Source organism: Mesoplodon bidens (genome assembly GCF_964165515.1).
Source record: "Mesoplodon bidens genome assembly, chromosome: 2".
Taxonomy (NCBI): domain Eukaryota; kingdom Metazoa; phylum Chordata; class Mammalia; order Artiodactyla; family Ziphiidae; genus Mesoplodon; species Mesoplodon bidens.
This window is the reverse complement of record NC_138177.1, coordinates 179,102,126-179,121,668: the sequence shown is the minus strand read 5'-3', so window position 1 is coordinate 179,121,668 and position 19,543 is coordinate 179,102,126. Positions and strand designations below refer to the sequence as shown.

General features: G+C 45.8%; 2 protein-coding genes and 1 pseudogene across 4 annotated transcripts in view; 1 reads left to right on the top strand and 2 right to left on the bottom strand.

Moving 5' to 3' along the window:
* Positions 1-1,519: 1,519 nt before the first annotated feature.
* On the bottom strand, positions 1,520-12,418 carry DFFA (DNA fragmentation factor subunit alpha). Its single transcript, XM_081224497.1, has 6 exons — positions 12,229-12,418; positions 9,878-10,039; positions 8,100-8,242; positions 4,309-4,498; positions 3,940-4,088; positions 1,520-2,995 (listed from the first exon to the last, which is right to left on the bottom strand). The coding sequence occupies exons 1-6, from the start codon at positions 12,365-12,367 to the stop codon at positions 2,783-2,785; spliced, it is 996 nt and encodes a 331-aa protein (XP_081080623.1). The 5' UTR covers positions 12,368-12,418; the 3' UTR covers positions 1,520-2,782.
* Positions 12,419-13,041: 623 nt separating this feature from the next.
* Positions 13,042-13,862, bottom strand: LOC308612180 (small ribosomal subunit protein eS4-like; annotated as a pseudogene). Its single transcript has one exon. The product of its transcript is annotated as a small ribosomal subunit protein eS4-like (transcript).
* A 1,058-nt stretch (positions 13,863-14,920) lies between these two features.
* Positions 14,921-19,543, top strand: part of PEX14 (peroxisomal biogenesis factor 14) — a 146,692-nt gene continuing 142,069 nt past the window's right edge. Inside the window, exon 1 of one of the 2 annotated variants that reach the window (XM_081225850.1) lies at positions 14,921-15,031. In XM_081225850.1, the coding sequence (XP_081081976.1) occupies positions 14,996-15,031 (36 nt within the window). In that variant the 5' untranslated portion in view covers positions 14,921-14,995. The remainder of the gene's footprint in view (positions 15,032-19,543) is intronic. The other variant, XM_081225849.1, reaches the window with a different exon arrangement.

Here is a 19,543-nt window from a genome sequence, read left to right as displayed (position 1 = left end):
CAGGCATGCCCTGCTCTCCCCTCTCCTATTTTTAGACATATTGCTGTGCTGCTACATTTCAATTCTAGAAGGCCTGGAGGCACAGTGGTGTAAGGAAGGTAAGTAGCAGCTGGGGCAAAATAACTGTCCCTCCACATTTGGTCTAGGGTTTGCAGGCCAAGGTCTTTGCTCCTGCCCCCATCTCTGGCCCTGGGGCGGTGAAAGGGAACCACTCCCTACACTGACTCTGTGCTGGGTTCTATGCTCTTCCTCATACTTATCTCCATTTAACCCTTTCAGTCTTGGGGCCTTAGGCTAGCCTTACATTTTTGGAAACTACTGTCCCATAAAGTTAGACTCAACGTGGGTCTGTCTCACTCCAAAACCCACAGTACTTTTTCCACTCTCCTATGCAGCTGAGATGCTTGGTGGGTTTGTTTCAAGTACAGAAGACCAATACCAACACCCAGGCCAGTCAACTAAAGCTCTACTGTGTATTTGACAGAAATAACGGAAGAAAACATTTTTCATTCAGCAGGGCAAAGATGGAAATGTTGACAGAATTGGTGAATAGAGATGCTCTTCTATTATTTCTGGAATACAGGCTTCCTTTACTACTGGGCTAACTACACAGCGTTCACAAGGCTGATTGACTTCTCTTACAGCATCAGCACAATGACTACAGTTAGAAATCTTTGGGCAATCACACTGCAGACATATTAGGCCTTTTCCAGTTGGAGCTGACTCCAACTTATTCCACTGGTATTAACAAAACCAGTCATCTGGATGTAGAGTAGGAAGGAGTATGTGGACTTAAGAGAAAATACAAATAAGTAGAAAGAACACTGGAATTAGAACCAGAAGACCTGCCTTTGAACCCTGGCCCCAGGCCTGGTCATTTGTCTTCTCCTTGGTTATCTCCATCGTGCGTGGAAATACTGCCAGAGGAGAAAGTTTTTTTTTTTTTTTTGCGGTACGCGGGCCTCTCACTGCTGTGACCTCTCCCGTTGTGGAGCACAGGCTCCAGACGCGCAGGCCCTGCAGCCACGGCTCATGGGCCCAGCCGCTCCGCGGCATGTGGGATCTTCCCGGACCGGGGCACGAACCTGCGTCCCCTGCGTCGGCAGGCGGACTCTCAACCACTGCGCTGAACACCCCCCACCACAACCTGACTTTTATATGTCATTCTGGATGTTCATAGGGATGAAAACCTCTTCCAAATTAGCCCCAAACCTAATTCTGTTTTATATGTAAATACAAAGTATTTTTTCCAGTTTTAACGTTCCCTGGATCCGTCAAGAATGCAGCCACCTTGTAAATCGAGGATAGATGTGTTACTCGGTCCAGAACATCACTGTTTTGGGAAATCCCATTACAAAGGGCAATGCTTGTGGTATTTGAGTTGAGAGTCACTACACACCGTGCCTGGCTGCCTCTAACAAATTCACAGTAATTCAGTGGGTAAGTACAAGCATCTGACAGCTTCCTTGTGCCTTTCGTATGGTCATCTCCAGAAAGTGACATACTGAGATACACACCGTTTTGTTGGAAATTATTTTCCTTTATTCTGAAATACTACATTTGGGGATATTATGTTGATGAAAGTATGAACATAGGTAGGTTATCAGCTCTGGTTTTCATTTAAGGATAATTAAGAAGGCATTATAAAATATGCTATTAAAAAAGAAATATTGGGGCTCATAAGTGAGAACCAAAAGCGGAAGGCATTAGTAAGAGTACGCTGAGTAGGTCTGAGTCCTCCTTGAGGAAGGGCGCAGGAGAAGGAAACAGTTCTTTTTGTTCTGTTTGTTTTCTGTACCTCTCCCTCGCCCTAGGACTTACTTATTGTTATATTTCTTTACTTAATAATTAGCCAATGTATCTCTTAATAGCATTCTATTTTCCTCTAAGTATGCTTAAAAAGTAAGTCAAATAAGTCAGTAACTAATTATCTTTTCCCTGCAAGAGAGACTGCATTGTAGATTACAAAACCCGAAGAACAAGCTTGTACAGAAATAGGGGGAATATAAACCAGAAGTCTCTGCTTTGCACCCAGAGAGACCTGGAGTCATGTCTCATGGAGACTGATTTAATGACCTTTTTATACCCCCTGCTGATAAAACACATTAGAAAACTGAAAAGTTTCACAGTGGTAATGCATATAATTTCACAATACTGAATTAGATATTAGAAATGGTGAATTACACTCCATAGGTCCCTATGGTCTGCAAATTTAATACGTGCCTTTAAAACAAATGAAAAAATTCCTCAACTTGAGAAACAAGTTTGTGGCCATAATCAACACTCTGATATGTCATCTTCTCTACTGTTATCTGTGTTTAAAATTCTGCAGTTCCATCTTTAGAATAAGAATAGTGGGTCTATTACTATGATGGTTGCAGAGTTCAACAGATTGAATCGTGAAAGAGATATACCATTTATCTGATGTAGAAGAAAAAAAAGTAAAAAAAAAAAAAAAAAAGAATAGTGGGTCTGAAATATGACAATTTCTTTTCCCTGCCCTTTACAACTACTGTTAGAGAACATAAGAACTTGGAATTAGAAGAGGTGGGATATTGCTGGTGCAGCTCTATGGTTCAAAATAGGTCGGAGAGCCCATGTGGCGATCTGGAATAGCTTTTCTGGAAAGGGCATGAAGCCTCTCTTCCAGCCTGTTCCAGAAGAACATTCTCGAAGGCAGCGGGTAGAGGAGTATGTAGGGAGCTACAAAGATTAGGCTGAAGGTATTTACTGACTCTGACACAAAACCCAAGGTTTTCTTTGGCATATTTCTGGCTGCCAGCTATATGGGGTCTCGTTTGGCTTGTTTGGGATTCTGCACTTCTCCAGGCAGCGAAATCTTCCTTGCTGAAATGCTCCTCAGAGAATACAAGCTCTGTACCTGCTGGAGGCGCAGGCTAAGTTCCTGATTACAGGTCTGTTGAACAGCTTCCGTCTTCTTTATGTCCCAGTTCAAAGCAACAGCCAATGCTTTAGGGTCCTCCTTGGCAACCAACTGCGGCAAGAGTAAGAACCATTAAGAACCAGCACCTCTGCTGCTCTCGTAATTTTCTTTAGGGGGGTGAGAATCAGCAGTATCAGTCTATATCATGTCTTTATGCTGAAATGCCAGGTCTCCTTCACATTCAATTGTCACAGGCCTCTTCTCACCATACAACACCAACAGGAAAGGACCTCTAGAGAGTAGTTTACTTGGAGCAACAATAAAGTCCTCCGCTCACAGGAAATTTAGCCAAACTCAAGTCAGTACAGCTTCTTTCCCTTCTAGCTACACCAAGGAAGTACTGGGAACAGGGACAAGGGTGAAGCATAAGAAGGCGCACCCAGGGACTTCCCTGCGGTCCAGTGGTTAAGATTCTGCACTCCCACTGCAGGGGGCACAGGTTCGATCCCTGGTCGGGGAACTAAGATCCCACATGCCACTCGGCATGGCCAAAAATAAAATAAAATAAAATAAAAATAACTGTGAAACAACTGATGAGACAAAAACACAAGCTACAGCAAATCCCCCCCTCCAAAAAAAAGAAAGAAAGAAGGAGCACCCACTTTGATGGGTTCCCCTCATCAAGCCTCCAGTTCCCTGGTCTGAGAGCGCAAGATGATCCCCTCGAGTGGGCCTTTCTCAAGGATATTTTATGTGCTTCTATGGCCTATGGATCTTTTTCAACCACTGACAGATGCATCTCAGAAGCCTGAGTCCTGCTATTCCTCCCTGTCGGGGTCAGACATTTCACTACCTACTTTGGACCAGAAAATAATGTTTGATGATCTGAGGGAGTGCACCCATTTTGTTTAAGAATTGGATTAAATAAGATGTTTGCAAATGCTTTGCATATAATAATGGGCAAATTGACAGTTATGATTCAAGGTCTGCAGAGGGGAAGAAAACCTGATACAAGCCTCTCCTTGCAAAGGTCAGGGTCCCTGGTGCTCACCCACCTCCAAATCTTGACTAGACAAACTCAGCTCTGGGGCGGGTTTCTCCTTCAGCACAGTAAGGATCTGGCTCTTAAGTGCAACTTCGGAGGAGCTCTCTCCAATACCCGTGTCAACTGCATCCCTCTCATCACCGAGGCCAGCTGTGGACTCTGCAAAGCAGATGTGAGACAGAGATCAGCACACCATGTACACATACAGCCATACCAACATCCAGCCAGAGCAATCAGATGGGCAGACAGAAGCCTGTCATCTCAAGATGCCAGCAGCTGTGGTTTCACTGTTTTTGACCACATGGTAAGCATCTGGCTCTCTCTCAAGGAGAGGCTCTGCTGAGTTCTCAGTGTAACTCCCCCAGCCGATGAATCCTACCTTGCTGCTTCAACAGGATGCTGCCCTCCTTCTCCAAAGCCCGGAGGTAAAGCTCCAAGAGCTGCCTGGACTGACGGGCTTCCTCTCTCTGGTCAAGGACCTGCTGAAGGGTGTTCTGGAGCCCCTGGACTGCGACACGACTTTGGCTGAGTTCCTGAGCCAGCTCTGAACACGGGACATCAATAAGCATCTGACAAACAAATACGGACTTTAAGAAATCGGAAAGTACTTTCTAAATGTGATGTTATAGCTCTCAAATACATCAATCTTGCAGACTCGTTTCATCTAGTTCCCCAAATTACCTAATATGGCTGCCTGAAAGTCAGAAAAGAGGCATGTAAGTTTTTCAGTTTTCCTCTGGTGAAAAAATTAGGAAAATATTGCCTTAGTGCCTTTATTAAAAACAAAACAAACAGGGGCTTCCCTGGTGGCGCAGTGGTTGAGAGTCCGCCTGCCGATGCAGGGGTCATGGGTTCGTGCCCCGGTCCGGGAAGATCCCATATGCCGTGGAACAACTAAGCCCGTGCGCCACAGCTACTGAGCCCTCATGCCACAACTACTGAAGCCTGCGCACCTACAGCCCGTGCTCCGCAACAAGAGAAGCCACCGCAATGAGAAGCCTGTGCACCGCGACGAAGAGTAGCCCCAGCTCTCCGGAACTAGAGAAAGCCCACGTGCTTGCAATGAAGACCCAAGGCAGACAAAAATAAATTTAAAAAAATAATAATTAAAAATAAATAAATAAAATAAAATAGTCTTCGTAAGAGAAAGATCAAACTTGAAATTCGTGGAGAGTAAATCTAACTTCAGCTGCAGATTAGAATGTGGAGCTTAATAAGAAATACAATAATAAGCGTTTGCATTTCTTGAGCACTTACTATGTATCAGTGAGAAAATTGATGTAAAACTCTTAGGACAGAAAGTGACGAGGAGGGCTGCTCTAGATTGGGAAAGGCCTCTTTGAAGAGGGGACTTTATAAGTTATCCTTAACATTCATATTGCATCAATTTTCGAACAAGTAGTATTAATATACATTCATAAGGTTCAAAATTCAGGAGGTACAAACCTTATGAGGTAAGTACTAGTATTACCACCATCTTAACAGATGAGGAAAATGAGGCAAGAGCAGTTAATAACGTCCCAAGGATCAGTCAGTCTTAGTTCTAATCCTCAGGACGCTGTGTAATTGATCCTTGGGCTCCTCCCTTCCCTCCCATCTGTTCTCACTCCCCATGGTCCCCGAGACGGTGGTACCTTTCCTCTACCTGTCGCGTGGCCAGCCTCTGCAAGCTCCTGTCCTAAGCTTCCCTGTGGAGCCTAGCTGTCAGGGCCAGGCTCACTCATATTCTGGTATCCCTGTTTTGGTAAGGACTGCTGTGCTCCTTATTCTAGGGGTATCATAATATGCTAGTCTGTTGGGATGGGAAGGGATCTCATGAACCCTTTCTGTTTCTTTTTCTTTGGCCATGGGGCAAGTGGGACCTTAGTTCCCAAACCAGGGCTCAAACCTACGCCCCCTGCAGTGGAAGCGCAGAGTCTTAACCACTGGATTGCCAGAGAAGTCCCCCCTTTCTGTTTCATAAGAAAGAAAAAACAAGGAAGAAAAAAATCAAGCTTGCTCCTGCCCTCCCTCTGCCTGGAACACTCTGGGCCCAACCTTTCCGTGGCAGGCTTCCTCTTGTCCTTCAGGGTCTCTTGGGACCTGCCAATGTTTCTCAACTAAATTCTACGAATTTATTCTATGCACAAGCATGTGTGAAAAATGACACTGATCTAAGGGTTTTGCAGCACTGACTAGAAGAGCAAGACTGATGACAACCCACATGTCCCCCAGTGGGGGAGTCTCATTAAATAAGTCATGGTACAGGCATGAAATGGAGTATTATGCAGTGGTGAAAAAGAGGTGAGGATGTCTTTTATAAACTGATCTGGAATACTTTCCAACTCTTTAAGACAGAGTAGAGGGCTTCCCTGGTGGCACAGTGGTTAAGAATCTGCCTGCCAATGCATGGGTCACGGGTTCGAGCCCTGGTCCGGAAAGATCCCACATGCTGTGGAGCAACTAAGCCCGTGTGCCACAACTACTGAGCCTGTGCTCTAGAGCCCAGGAGCCACAACTACTGAGCCCGCGTGCCACAACTACTAAAGCCCGTGCGCTTAGAGCCCGTGCTCTGCAACGAGAAGCCACCGCAATGAGAAGCCCGCGCACCGCAACAAGGAGTGGCCCCTGCTCGCTGTAACTAGAGAAAGCCCGCGCTCAGCAATGAAGACCCAACACAGCCAAAAATAAATAAATAAAATAAATAAGTTAAACAAAAATTAAAACAGAGTAGAGATTCTTCCACTTGTGTGACAGAGGGGAGGAGGTGAAAACACGTATGTATTTGTTTGTATATAAAATATCTCTGGAATGGGAAACTGACAAATTGGTTGTCTCCAGGAAGGGGAAGTTGGGTGGCTGGGGGCAGGAGTCCGACTTTTCCTGTATATCCTTTTTTTTCTAAACAGCTTAATCGAGGGATTTCCCTGATGGTTCAGTGGTTAAGACTCCATGCTTCCAATGCAGGGGACGTGGCTTCGATTCCTGGTCGGGGAACTAAGATCCCACATGCCCCGTGGCCAAAAAACCCAGCTTTATCGAGATATAGTTAATATACTATACAATTTACCCATATAAAATGTATAATTCGGTGGGTTTCAGTATAATTATTGGTCTTCTTGTGATAGTGCAATCACCACCACAATCAGTCTTAGAACATGTTCACCACCCCAGAAAGAATTGCATCCATTAGTAGTTCCTTCTTATTCCTCCTCAAAACTCCCCACCAACCCCATCCCTAGTCAACCACTAATCTACCTTCTATTTCTATGGACTTGTATATTCTGGCCATTTCATATAAATGCAATCATAAAATATGTGGCCTTTCAAGTCTGGCTTCTTTCACTTAGCATAATGTTTTCAAGTTTTATCCATGTTGTAGCGTGTATTAATACTCCATTCCTTTTTATGGCCGAATAATATATTCCATTGTTTGGATATACCACATTTTATTTATCTAGTTATCAGCTGACGGACATTTGGGTTGTTTTACTTTCTGGCTACCTGTGTATCCTTCTATACCTCTTGGATTTTGAACCATGTGGAAGTATTAATATGAGTTATTCAAAATAAATATACAAGTTTTAAAAATTACCAAAAGGTCACCTCCTTTCAGGAGCCTTTCCACCACTTTTGGCACACGGCCCTGTCTGACATGCTGCTTATTTTGTCTGCCTCCTTCCACTAGGACTTGAGTTCCATTAGAGCAGGGATTGTGTCTGGTTTGTTCACCATTGTACCCCTGTGCATAGAACTGTGTCAGGCAGAGGACAAGGGCTCAATAAATATTTTTTTGAGTTAACAATACTACTTTTATCCTAATTCCACTGGAGAGGAAACATAAGCAGAGAGGCTAAGTTACCGGTTCAAAGTCATAGAGATGGAGCTAAGATTTAATCTGCATTCTTTAGCAGGACATCCTGGACCCACGCCTTGGGCCTAAGTGGGTCTAGGTGGGGCCTTGGTGTCTGTGTTTCTAAAAAGCTCCACTGGTGATTCTGATGCAGGGTGAGGGGTGAAAATTTCCTACTCTAGGTGGAGAATTAGAAAATGGAGAACCTTGGTTGTTATCTAAGAATTACTTAAAAATTAAGAAGCGATGAAATTATTATGGCAGGATGCATGGCAACTAAGGCGCTGGGGGCAGCACAGGCTGGAGGAACGTGGCTATGGGTTGCGGAGGAGGCTTACTTGGAGGTCCTCCTCGGACAGGAGGATGATGCTGGACAGGTCTTCTTTCAGCTGCCTGGCCACATTCTTCCACTTCAACCCTGCCCCGCTGTCTGTTTCATCTCCGTCAAAAGACTCTTGGGTAATCCAAGCTGTACCTCCATCTGATACATGGGAGAAAATGCCGGTCAGAGTCAGATTAACCAGAAGTGCCGTTTTCACTTCCTCCTCCAACTCAGACCTCGAGGATGTCGGCACATCCTTCCGAAAGATCACTTAGAATAATTTCGATGGTGAAGGAAGCACCTTTTCTCAGGGATTCATGGGAAAGCCAATCCCCATCTAGGACCTTAATTTTCCCTCTTGTTCCATCTTCCATTTCTTTTTTTTTGGCTGCAGCAGGCCTTAGCTGCAGCATGCGGGGATCTTTGTTTGGCATGAGGGATCATTCGCTGCGGTGTGTGGGTTTCTCTCTAGTTGTGGCACGTGGGCTCCAGAGCACATGGGCTCTGTAGTTTGTGGCACGCGGGCTCTCTAGTTGTGGCGTGCGGGCTCCCTAGTTGTGGCGTGCAGGCTCAGTAGCTGTGGCGTGAGGGCTTAGTTGCCCTGTGGCATGTAGGATCTTAGTTCCCCGACCAGGGATCGAACCCACATCCCCTTCATTGGAAGGTAGATTTTTTTACCAGCAGACCACCGGGGAAGTCCCCATCTTCCATTTACTTCTGTGTGAAACTGCTGTGCATTCTTTTACGGACGGAAGCCACTTAAATCCAACGTATGCTTGTGCATACCCAGGGTACTGTTACACTTCCCTTTAGGTTAGTTTTTGTGTCTGTGGGTGTGTTCTATTTCTGTATGCAAAAACATTCATCCTCATCAGCACTTCTCCTGTGCTTGGGGATGGGTCTTATCCTTGACTGGAGGAGCTGCAGCCACTGTTTGCTGTCCCTTGGGCCAGAGTACAAAGGTGGCTGGGAAAGCCATTGCTGAAGGGTGACTTGCTCACTTTAGTGGCCTAGGGACTTGCCTCAAGACACTTCTTTAGCTCTTTGATCCTTGCCCGTCAATATTAGTTCCCTTTGTATTTCCAGGGAGGATGATGCTAATGATGGTGATAGGTAATATTTATTTGTCTTACTGTGTACCAGGTAAGATCTAAATGCTTTCTATCAGTGGCTCTCAACTGGGAGTGATTTTGCCCACCCCACCCCCAGTAGACATTTGACAATGTCTAGAGGCATTTTTGCTTGTCACAATTAGGGTGAGGAGATGCTACTGACACCTAGTAGGTAAAGGCCAGCGATGCTGCTAAACGTCCTGCAAGACACAGGACAGCAACCCCACAACAAAGAATTCTCTGGCCCAAAATGTCAGTAGTACTGTTGAGAAGCCCTGGCTTCATATGTACTATGTTCTAGTATCCTTACAACAACGCTAGGAGACAGGTACTGTAATTATTATTTCAATATGGGGCTGAAACGTTAGATAATTTGCTCAAGGTCACATGGCTAGTAAATGGCAGAGCCAGGATTCAGACCAGACAGTCTGACCCAACCTGCGGCACAGATCTCTCTGCCTTGCTGCGTTTTAGTTGCTGTCGGTCTGTGAGTTATTTGAGAACTGAGCGCGTCTCATTCATCTTCATCCCCAGACTCAGCACCACTCTGGTATACAGAAGGTGCTCAGTAAATGTTTGCTGCATAAATGCTTAAACAGGCAGCCAAACAGCAACCAGGTGCCTATGCAGTAAAATAAATCATGATGGATGGTATATTGTATATACGGCCAGCACTTCTTACCTGAATTGTTGTAAGCCCACTTCTCATTCCCAGCCAGTGCCACAAACTTAGTATTGGCAGGAAGACACAGGAAGTAATCGTCATCATCCACTATGGTGCCATCCTCTGCCAGGACCAGGGTGACTGGTGCCAGGGACTTGTCAATGGCCAGAATGTCACAAGCTGAGAGGAATAAAATATTTGGTAATTGACAAGTATCCATAGGGAAGTTACATCTGTCCTTGCACTCTCAATACGTATGCCCTGGGACTTCCCTGGTGGCGCAGTGGTTAAGAATCTGTCTGCCAATGCATGGGACACAGGTTTGAGCCCTGGTCCGAGAAGATCCCACATGCCGTGGAGCAACTAAGCCCATGTGCCACAACTACTGAGCCTGTGCTCTAGAGCCCGCGAGCCACAACTGCTGAGCCCACGTGCCGCAACTACTGAAGCCCCCATGCCTAGAGCCTGTGCTCCGCAACAAGAGAAGCCACTGCAATGAGAAGCCCGCGCACCGCAGCGAAGAGTAGCCCCTGCTTGCCTCAACTAGAGAAAGCCCCCGCGCAGCAATGAAGACCCAGTGCAGCCAAAAATAAATTTAAAAAAAAAGTATGCCCCCAGAGCCTAGAAAAATCCCTGGTAATAACTATAATAACTATAATGATGACCAATAGTACTAATATAACACTTACCATGCCCCTGGTACTGGACTAAGTGCTTTTCACATACAGCATTTAATTTCCTAACAATCCTATAACGCAGATACTATTGTTACTCCCATTTTTACATATGTCAAGCCCAAGGCTCAGAGAAGTTAAGTAATTTGCCCAAGGTTACACAGTAAGTGGCAGAGTCGGCATTTCAACCCACAGTCTGGCTCTTGAAAATATGTTTTTCTTCCAGCTACTCTACACCCACATTAGGAGGCACTTGAGCCTTTACTTGGATGAACAACAAACCAAAGTCTGATTTGATTCCTTGAGAACAAGCAGTTTTTCATTCATTTCCTCAGTGGTCTACTCAAGTTCTCCTATGTGTCAAATGTCACAAAGAAAAAAGAGAAAAAGAAAAGAAAACTTTAAAAAAGAAAAGAAAAAAAATGACTTTATGTTCTCGTAGTATCTTTCTTTGCAGCCTTACTAACCTATGGGAAAGTATAAGAGAAGCAGAAGGCAGAAGTTTGTAACAGTAGCTTTTCATCTTTATGATCACTGGGCAAGAGGCTTTGTCCAGGGCAGGTCTGTACCATCCCATTTAGTAATAGCAATGCCTAAAATGCTAATGGGACTACAGTAGGCAGAGAAGCAGCCAAGAGACTACAAAGTTCATTGGGCAATGCTGTCTTCCACCCAAATAGAACAGCAAGCCTTGTATAGGCCGAGCTCCAGAAACACAAGCACTTACACAAGCCTCTGTGCCAAATGCATCCAGCCACTGCACTGACGGGGCACTAAAACTTAAGCAACTTCATGCCAAGCAAAAAATATGTAAACCCTTATATGGCAAAAGCCATGTCACTAAAGCATTTAGAGTGCTTTGGCTGTTCCTGCATCTCTGAAAGACATCTGTCTGATATCTTTTGGGCTTGGTGACCCTGGGAGGAAGCCCTGAACATGCTGACACACACATCCACTACATGCCCGGGGATGACACACACTTTTAACCAATAGAACTTCTTTGGGTAAGCAATTTACTGCTACAGGCCAGCAACGTGTAAGTCATTTGAATATATCATCTCCTTCCAGAGTCCCAATCCTGTGGAGCAGGGCTGGAAATACACCCACTTTGCTGATGAGAAAACTGGGGATGGAGAGATGGTTAAGTGCAAGGTCAGGCAGCTAGTAACAGTATGCGGCTCAGAATTTCTGTCAACTCGGTCACTCACAACAGACGTTCCTTGTCTGGCCCTCCCGGATGGTCGGTAACAGCTCCCTCTTTACCGCACAGGTACCTGCCAGAGCTGACTGTGGAAACCCGCTCCCACCCCGCCGTAGGCTCAGCTGGGGGACCCAGTACAACCTTAGGGAGCCTGAGTGGCAGGAACACACTGGACTGGGTTCGATCCAAAATCTGAGTCATCTGAGGCGAGCCACCGAAGTAGAGTCTGTCTTAATTCGCGTATTGCTTCCCGTCTGCCTCTCCACCATATGAATCTCACACAAGATAAGTTAAAGCGCCTGTAAACGCTATGAAACTGCTAAGTCGCCATAACCACCTGAGTCATCTCTGTTCCAAAGCTCCACTCGAGCGACAAGAAGCCCCAAGTCGCCTCTCCTGACCCCGCCTTGCCCTGCCGGACATCCCCACCTCTCCCCGGGTCCCTTCAGCCCGGGCCCCGGCCCCCCAAGTCCTCGCCCCCGTCCCGTGCCAACCCTTGCTCCTCAGCTCCTCGAGGCAGGAGGCCGCCACGCCGTGCTGTTCCCGGCTGTGGTTGCGGCACAGGAGACACTGCTTTAGAGCCCGGATCTCGCTGGGTTCTGGAACGCTGGGGCCGCCGGCCACCTCCGTCATCTTCAGGGTCTGACCAGACCAACGCTGGGACGTCAGGGGTGCTGGGCGCGGGAGCCCTGCCCAACTCCACCCTCCGCGGCATGCCGGGAGATGTAGTTCTCGCTGTAGCAAATCACGCGTGGGACCGAGGCACGCCGGGAGATGTAGTTCTAGTTGCAGCTAATCCCCTGCGGCCCCGGGGGCATGCCGGGAGCTGTAGTCTGTGGGTTCAAAGACGACTTAGGTCGCGCAATTCAGACCCCGGAGGTGTTTTTTTTTTTTTTTTTTCTGCCTTATATTAAGGAGTTGCATTCGCGCGTTCAAAATGAGGTCAATAGGAATTTATTTTGTATTATGAAGGACACGCCTGTATACTCCCTTGAATTGTTACAGCACTCCTTTCTGTATATATAGATAGATGCAAGATATTAATACATAAAGCAGTGTCATTGTACTGTGTTAATTTGTTTTTCCTTTCCAACCTGAACAGATCTATAAAATGTCCCAACGTACACGCTGATCTGAAGGAAGTCAGTTTTAAAAATTGATGAGTGTAGTTTTCAGTCTGGCTGAAAACATAACAGAGAAGCATAAGATACTCGCACATTTCCACTCTTTCTTTTTTTTTTTTAACACTAAAGAGGCTTTTAATTATGTAGTATTATCTATAAGTACAAAGACTTTCCCAATCACGTCACTTAGAGATCATTTTATCCACTGCTCTGTTCGGCTGCCAGTCTCTTGTCTCTTTCCTCAGCAATGGTAAGGCGGATACCCTTTCCACGAGGAAGAGAGATCCCTGGTTTGTTGCCTTTGCCAATAACAAAAATGTTGGAGAGCCGCGTGGCAAAGCTACTGCCGTTGGCATCTTTCACACGAACTACATCAAAAGAACCAGGATGTCTCTCCCGGTTAGTGATCACACCAATTCTTCCCAGGTTAGCACCTCCAGTCACCATGCACAGGTTACCAGTGTCAAATTTGATGAAATCAGTAATCTTGCCAGTCTCCAAATCAATCTGAATGGTGTCATTCACCTTGATGAGGGGATCAGGGTAGCGGATGGTGCGAGCATCATGGGTCACCAGATGAGGGATTCCTTTTGTCCCCACAAAGATCTTTCTCACTTTGCACGACTTATACTTGGCCCCCTCAGGTGTAATGAACAGCAAAGCGGCCCTTGGTGTCATAGATCAGACGAAAATTCTCTCCAGTCTTGTCAATGCTGATGACATCCATAAAACCAGCAGGGTAGGTTCTATCAGTGCAGACCTTGCCATCAATCCAAATGAAACGCTGCATGCAGATCTTCTTTACTTCATCTCCTGTTAGGGCATATTTAAGTCTGTTCCTTAGGAAAATAATTAGGGGGGAGACATTCCCTCAGCTTGTGGGGACCGGTAGATGGACGAGGAGCAAACACACCAGTCAGTTTATCCAGTATCCAATGCTTTGGAGCTGCTACGCGCTTCAGGTGCTTCTTGGGACCACAAGCCATGGCTGCGCTAGGCATGGAAAGAGCTCCACTCTTTCGATTCCCTGCTTCAGCTCTGCAAATTGGGTTGGGACCTCGGAACGAAATGCTTAAATAACTAGATTAAACATTAAGGCTCAAAGAAATCAGAGAGAAAAGGGTAAATGCGAACCACATCACTGTTGAGATGTTCTGATGCTGCTTGACAATATATTTGTCTTCGTTCTAATACTGTTACTTATGGAAAAGTCTGTGTTTTTCACTCCTGAAAAACTAACATTTAAGATTAAAATAATATTTAAAAAATTATCAGAAAGTTTCCTTGCTTAAAAAGGGGGCATTCTATATAAACAAGTAATAATTATCAGCCCGTATTCATTCAGGGTCAATCTCTTTCATATTGTGTTTATTAAAGGAAATCAGATATTATGAGAAAAAGACATGTAAAAGTGTTTGGTAGGAGGAATTGTTAACTGAGGCAACACTTTTGAATACACCACCATTGATCAAAAAACAACTGCAATGTAACTGACTGATAGTTCTAATGTATGCAACCCTTTCGTATAATTTCACAATTAGCTTAAAATCTAACAACTCAACCGCTATAAAGTGATAACGGTTCGTAGAAGCCTCTCCTCTCCAAAAAGCCCCCTCTTCTGAGTTCTCCCAATAGACCTGCATACCGTTATCAGACTCCTAGCTCCAAGATGTAATTGCGTGTGTGTGTATTTGGCCTAGACTTGAGAGCAGGGGTTGAGTCTTGGATCTTTTTATTTCTCGCGGCTACCAAAGTGCCTGGCAAATGGTAGGCACCCAACTGAACCATCAGTTAATTAATTAATTAATTTCCAGGTTTCTTCACATTCATTCATTTATTAAATATTTAGGGTGTCCCTACATGTGCCCAAGGCACTGTGAAGATGGGCAGAGATTTAATTCAATAAGTATAATATATATATAAGAAATCAAAAAGGACAGGCATCGTTCTTGCTGGAAAGCAGAGACCTAATGGAAACAGTGAGCGGTGTGGGGGACGTCGGAGTTCCCCTCTCCTCCCCCGGTGTCCCCCATCGACAGCTCAGTTCCGGCTACTTTAGTCTGGGCGAGAGAGCGAGAGCGAGGGCGCTTGGGAGAAGCCTCGCCCAGCGGCGATAGACTAGTCAGGCCTCAGAAAGATGGCGTCCTCGGAGCAGGCAGAGCAGCCGAGCCAGGTAAGGGGAGTGGGACTGCCCCGCCGTACTGGCGGGGACCCCGCTGGAGGGGGCGCTCGGCGGGTGGCTGGGAGCCCGGTGGGGACCCTGAGCCTCGGAAGCCGGGGGCTCCGACCTCTTGCCCCCTCTGGGGCCCCGCCCCTCCCCTCCCCGGGTTCTCGCCGCCTGGCTCCTCCCCGCGTGACCCCTCCTTGACCACATTCCCGAGCAGGGGCCCGGGGGCGCCCGAGGGCCCCCCCACTTCCCGCCTGCCGGTCCCTCGGGTCCCACTTGTGATTGGCCAGGTCTGTGGCGGGACCCTTGAGAAGCCCCCCAGGCTTGAGATGCGAGGGCCCCTGCTTGAGGAGAGGGGTGAGAGGCTGGATCGTTCCCGGCCCTTCCCTCTCGGGATGGGCCTTACTCCATCAGGGTTCCCTCTCTCTCGCAGCCTCAGCCTTCTGGGTGGCCCCGCTGCCAGCCTCTTCGTCTTTAGTCACCTTTGCGTTTCCCCTGCCAAGTTGGAGGCGGGGAAATGTACTTGGACCCTCTCAGTGCGTTGGTAGGAAGTGGACTCACTGTAATCAACCTACGCCACCGAGCTTTTGGCTGGTGATCCGTCTTTGCTGCCCAGAGTTAGGTTTTCTTGGCCAGGGGCTCTAGCTTTTCAGGCACAGACTCAGCCAAATCCCACTCCAGTCGGGGGACCTTGAGGACCAGTGCTCCTGCCTGTACGTCTGCTGTCCGGAAGCAGTGGATGCTAAGGCCTCTGTAGGCGTTTGTAGTCCAAAGGTGGGGTGGGCTGAGGTGAGGAGGATGGGATAAGCGGTACCTTTACAATTACGGAGTATGTGCTGTCACGCGGAAGACAAATTACGCTTATTATCTCGTTTAATGCTCATTACAATCTTTATGAAGTACGGGCTATTAACCGCCATTTTGCAGGGTCTGTAATGGGCCGCAAATCATTTGCCTGATTAAGCCTGGATTTGAACCCGGCTGTGTGTGAGTCCACTAGTTAGCCCTACATGTTTAAGTTTAGTTAGGATTAGACAGAGGAGGAAGAAAATGGTTTCAACCTGGACCTCATCACTCATCTTTCACCTGCTTGAAACACCTGTGGACTTCTCAGCGGCCTCCTGGTATTTCAGTTCCTTCCTTGGAAGAATACGGCTTAGTGTTTCTTATTACTCTTTTATTCTTCATGATAATTCTGTTACAGGAATTGCACATAGAGGAATTGTGAGTTCCTCAGACCAGCTTCCGTTAGCAGAGTGAATGATTCAGAGAGATGTCCAGATTGTAAAACGTGAGAAATAACTCGGGCTGATTCTGGCCTTCTCACTGTCGGAAATTCTGGAGTGTGGAGAGTGTCCTGGTGGTGGGTTGGTCCCTCCTTTCCTGCCTTAACCCGCTTAGCTTGCTGAAATGCTGAGGCTCCTCAGAATCTAGGTTCCTCTGAGCTGTTACATGTAAGGAATGCCCATAGGCTGGGATTAAAGGATGCCAGCGCATGTAATTTGCCAGTGCTGTGAAGGTTACTAAAAATTCTGCCACTCGGAGCCTTTGTAGTGCCCAAGGATTCCTTTGGTTCTGGAAATTGTCCTCTCTGTACACGTGCAAGGGATCTAGGTTCCTTAAGGGGGCTGGGCCAGTACTTGTTTGGTTTTCAACTCTGCTGCTTCTTTGCCCTCCCCTGATAGAGATGGGATTGCATCAGGAAATGCTGGCAGCTTGGGAAAAAACTTGAATGCTTCATGCCAAATTCTGTCACTGACAATAAGCTGCAAATGCACACTTTAAAAAAATTTTTTTTTAAAGTTTTATTTTTGGCTGTGTTGGGTCTTCGCTGCTGCGCGCAGTCTCTCTAGTGAGGCGAGCGGGGGCTACTCTTCGTTGCTGTGCGCGGGCTCCTCATTGCGGTGGCGTCTCTTCTTGCGGAGCACGGGGTCTAGGCGCGGGCTTCAGTAGTTGTGACTCACGGGCTCTAGAGTGCAGGCTCAGTATTGTGGCGCATGGGCTTAGTTGCTTCGTGGCACGGGGGATCTTCCCGGGCCAGGGATCAAACCTTTGTCCCCTGCATTGGCAGGCGGATTCTTACCCACTGCACCCCCAGGGAAGCCCCAAATGCACACATTTAAAGTAAACCAACTCTCTTTAGCAGTTGCTTCTCATTTCATTTTCTAGTCCTGATCAGTGGATTTCCCATTTCTCCAGTAAAGCAGAGTGGAACTGAAAGAACGAACTGTTTGGGTATTTCCTCCAAACCTGGTTTGTGTCTGAGAGGAACGCATCACACCTGTGGGACTGAGGCAGTATTCTGTCTCTCATAGCAAGTTTGTTAGCTGGCAGTGTGGCATCAGTCTCTCATTTTGAAAGATAAAGGGTAAATAACCAACAATTTCTTTCTTTGAAAAGCAGTGTAGAGCAGTGGTTAGAAGTATGGACTCTGGAGCCATCCCCACTGGGCTAGAATCCTAGCACCACTACTTACCAGCTGTGTGATCTTGGACAAGTTACTTAACTCCTCTGGTTTTAGTTTCCCCACCTGTAAAATAGGAATAATACTAGTGCCTCTCTCGTAGCATTGCTCTGAGGATTAAATGAATTAACTTATTTTAGAACAGCGCCCTGACACCGTGTGTTACCCGTTATTATTCCATTCAGTAAACTCTGGAGTTTCACTTATAAACCATCTAAGCCTTTTCTCCATCCCTATTAAAACATTTTTTGGGATATGAAGTTGCATATGTTGACCACCAGTCCACTGAGATTGGTTTTTTATTTGCTCGGGAAGTAATTCCCTTGAAATTTAAAGGAACACGCTGAGTGCCGGTGTTTATCCTAGCTGTCCTTTGTGTCTTTTAGATTTCAGCGATATACTCTCTTTTTCATAATGGTATAGTCTTTTTAGGCTGTCTTCAAAACGGTCTGTTGGAATTGCATTTATTGCTTATCCTGTTTACTCCACATCACTCGGTTTTGTATGGCTAATCTCTTATCAAAGTCCCTTCTAGGGACTTCCCTGGTGGCACAATGGTTAAGACTCCAAGCTCCCAGTGCAGGGGGCCCAGGTTCAACCCCTGGTCGGGGAACTAGATCCCACATGCATGCCAAAACTAAGAGTTCGCATGCTGCAATTAAGGAGTCTGCCTGCTGCAACTGAGACCTCCTGGCACAACCAAATAAATAAATAAAATATTTAAAAAAAAAGTCCCTTCTAGTCTGTACGTGTTACGGCCCATAGCAATGGGAGATGTCATCCCTGTTTTTGTACTTTCCCATCAGTTTTTCTGTCTTTAGTGAAGGGCCGAAGCGTGGTTCAATCTGATTGTTTAATGGTTGTTGAATATTGAGAATTATTACGGAACGTAGATTCCTAATCTGTTCAGGTTCACTGGATATAATAACTTTTGGACTGAGAAAACACAGAGGCAGGGAAGGGAGAAGAGGACAGCAAAGATGTTACGGAGTGGGAGAGCATGGCCTTGGATCCTGACAGACTTTGGTTTGAACTCCAGCACTCGCTTACTATTGGCCTTGTCACTCTACCTCTCTGAACCTCAGTTTTCTTCTCTGTAAAATGGGAGTAATAATAATCCCATTTGAGGGTTGGCTGAAGTCACAGACGTTAAGAGTGTGTGGTGCATCTTAAGTGCTCAGTGAATGTTGGTTTCCTTCTCCAAGTCTCTACGCAGTTTTGGAAGATGATTGAACTCTTGAATAACAGTAGCTCAAATAGATATTTTTCCCCTCACTCTTTATTTTGAAAAGTTTCCAACCTATAGGAAAGTTGAAAGAATAATACAGAGAACTCCTGTAAAACTCCCATAAAAACTTCACCAAGATACACTGTTTACATTTCGCTGAATTAGCTTTATCTCAGTCTCTTTATATATATATATATTTTTTTGAAGGATTTGATAGTAAGTTACAAACATGATATTTCATCCTAGAATACTTCATCTTGTCTCTCATAAGAGTAAGGTAATTCTCCTACATAACCATAATACCATTATCACACAAGAAGTTTGGTATTGGTAAAGTATTATTTACTAATACCACATTCAAAATTCTCCAATTAAAAAAAAATCAGGATCCAATGAAGAAATAGGGAGTGCATTGATTTGTCTCTTTAGTCTGCTTTAATTTAGAATGACTCCCTAGCCTTTAAAGTTTTTAAAAAACTTTTTACTGGTGTTTAACATACACCCAGAAAGTACACCAATTATGTGTCTAGCTTGGTGAATTTTCACGGAGTGAGCACACACTTGTGTAACCAGTACTCAGATCAAGAAATCAAGTGTTACTGGGACCTCAGAAACCTCCTTGGCATCCCTCCCATTACTAGCCAATCCCCCAAAGTTGCCCCTATCCTAACTTAAAATCCATAGATTAATAGCTTTTTGAGTGACCAAGTCTTTGGGGCCAAAAGCTTTACTGTGGAATTCCAATAAATGTGTTGTGGTCAGTTTTGACAAATGGATATACCTGTGTAACATCCACCACAATCAACATCAAAACAATTCCAGTATT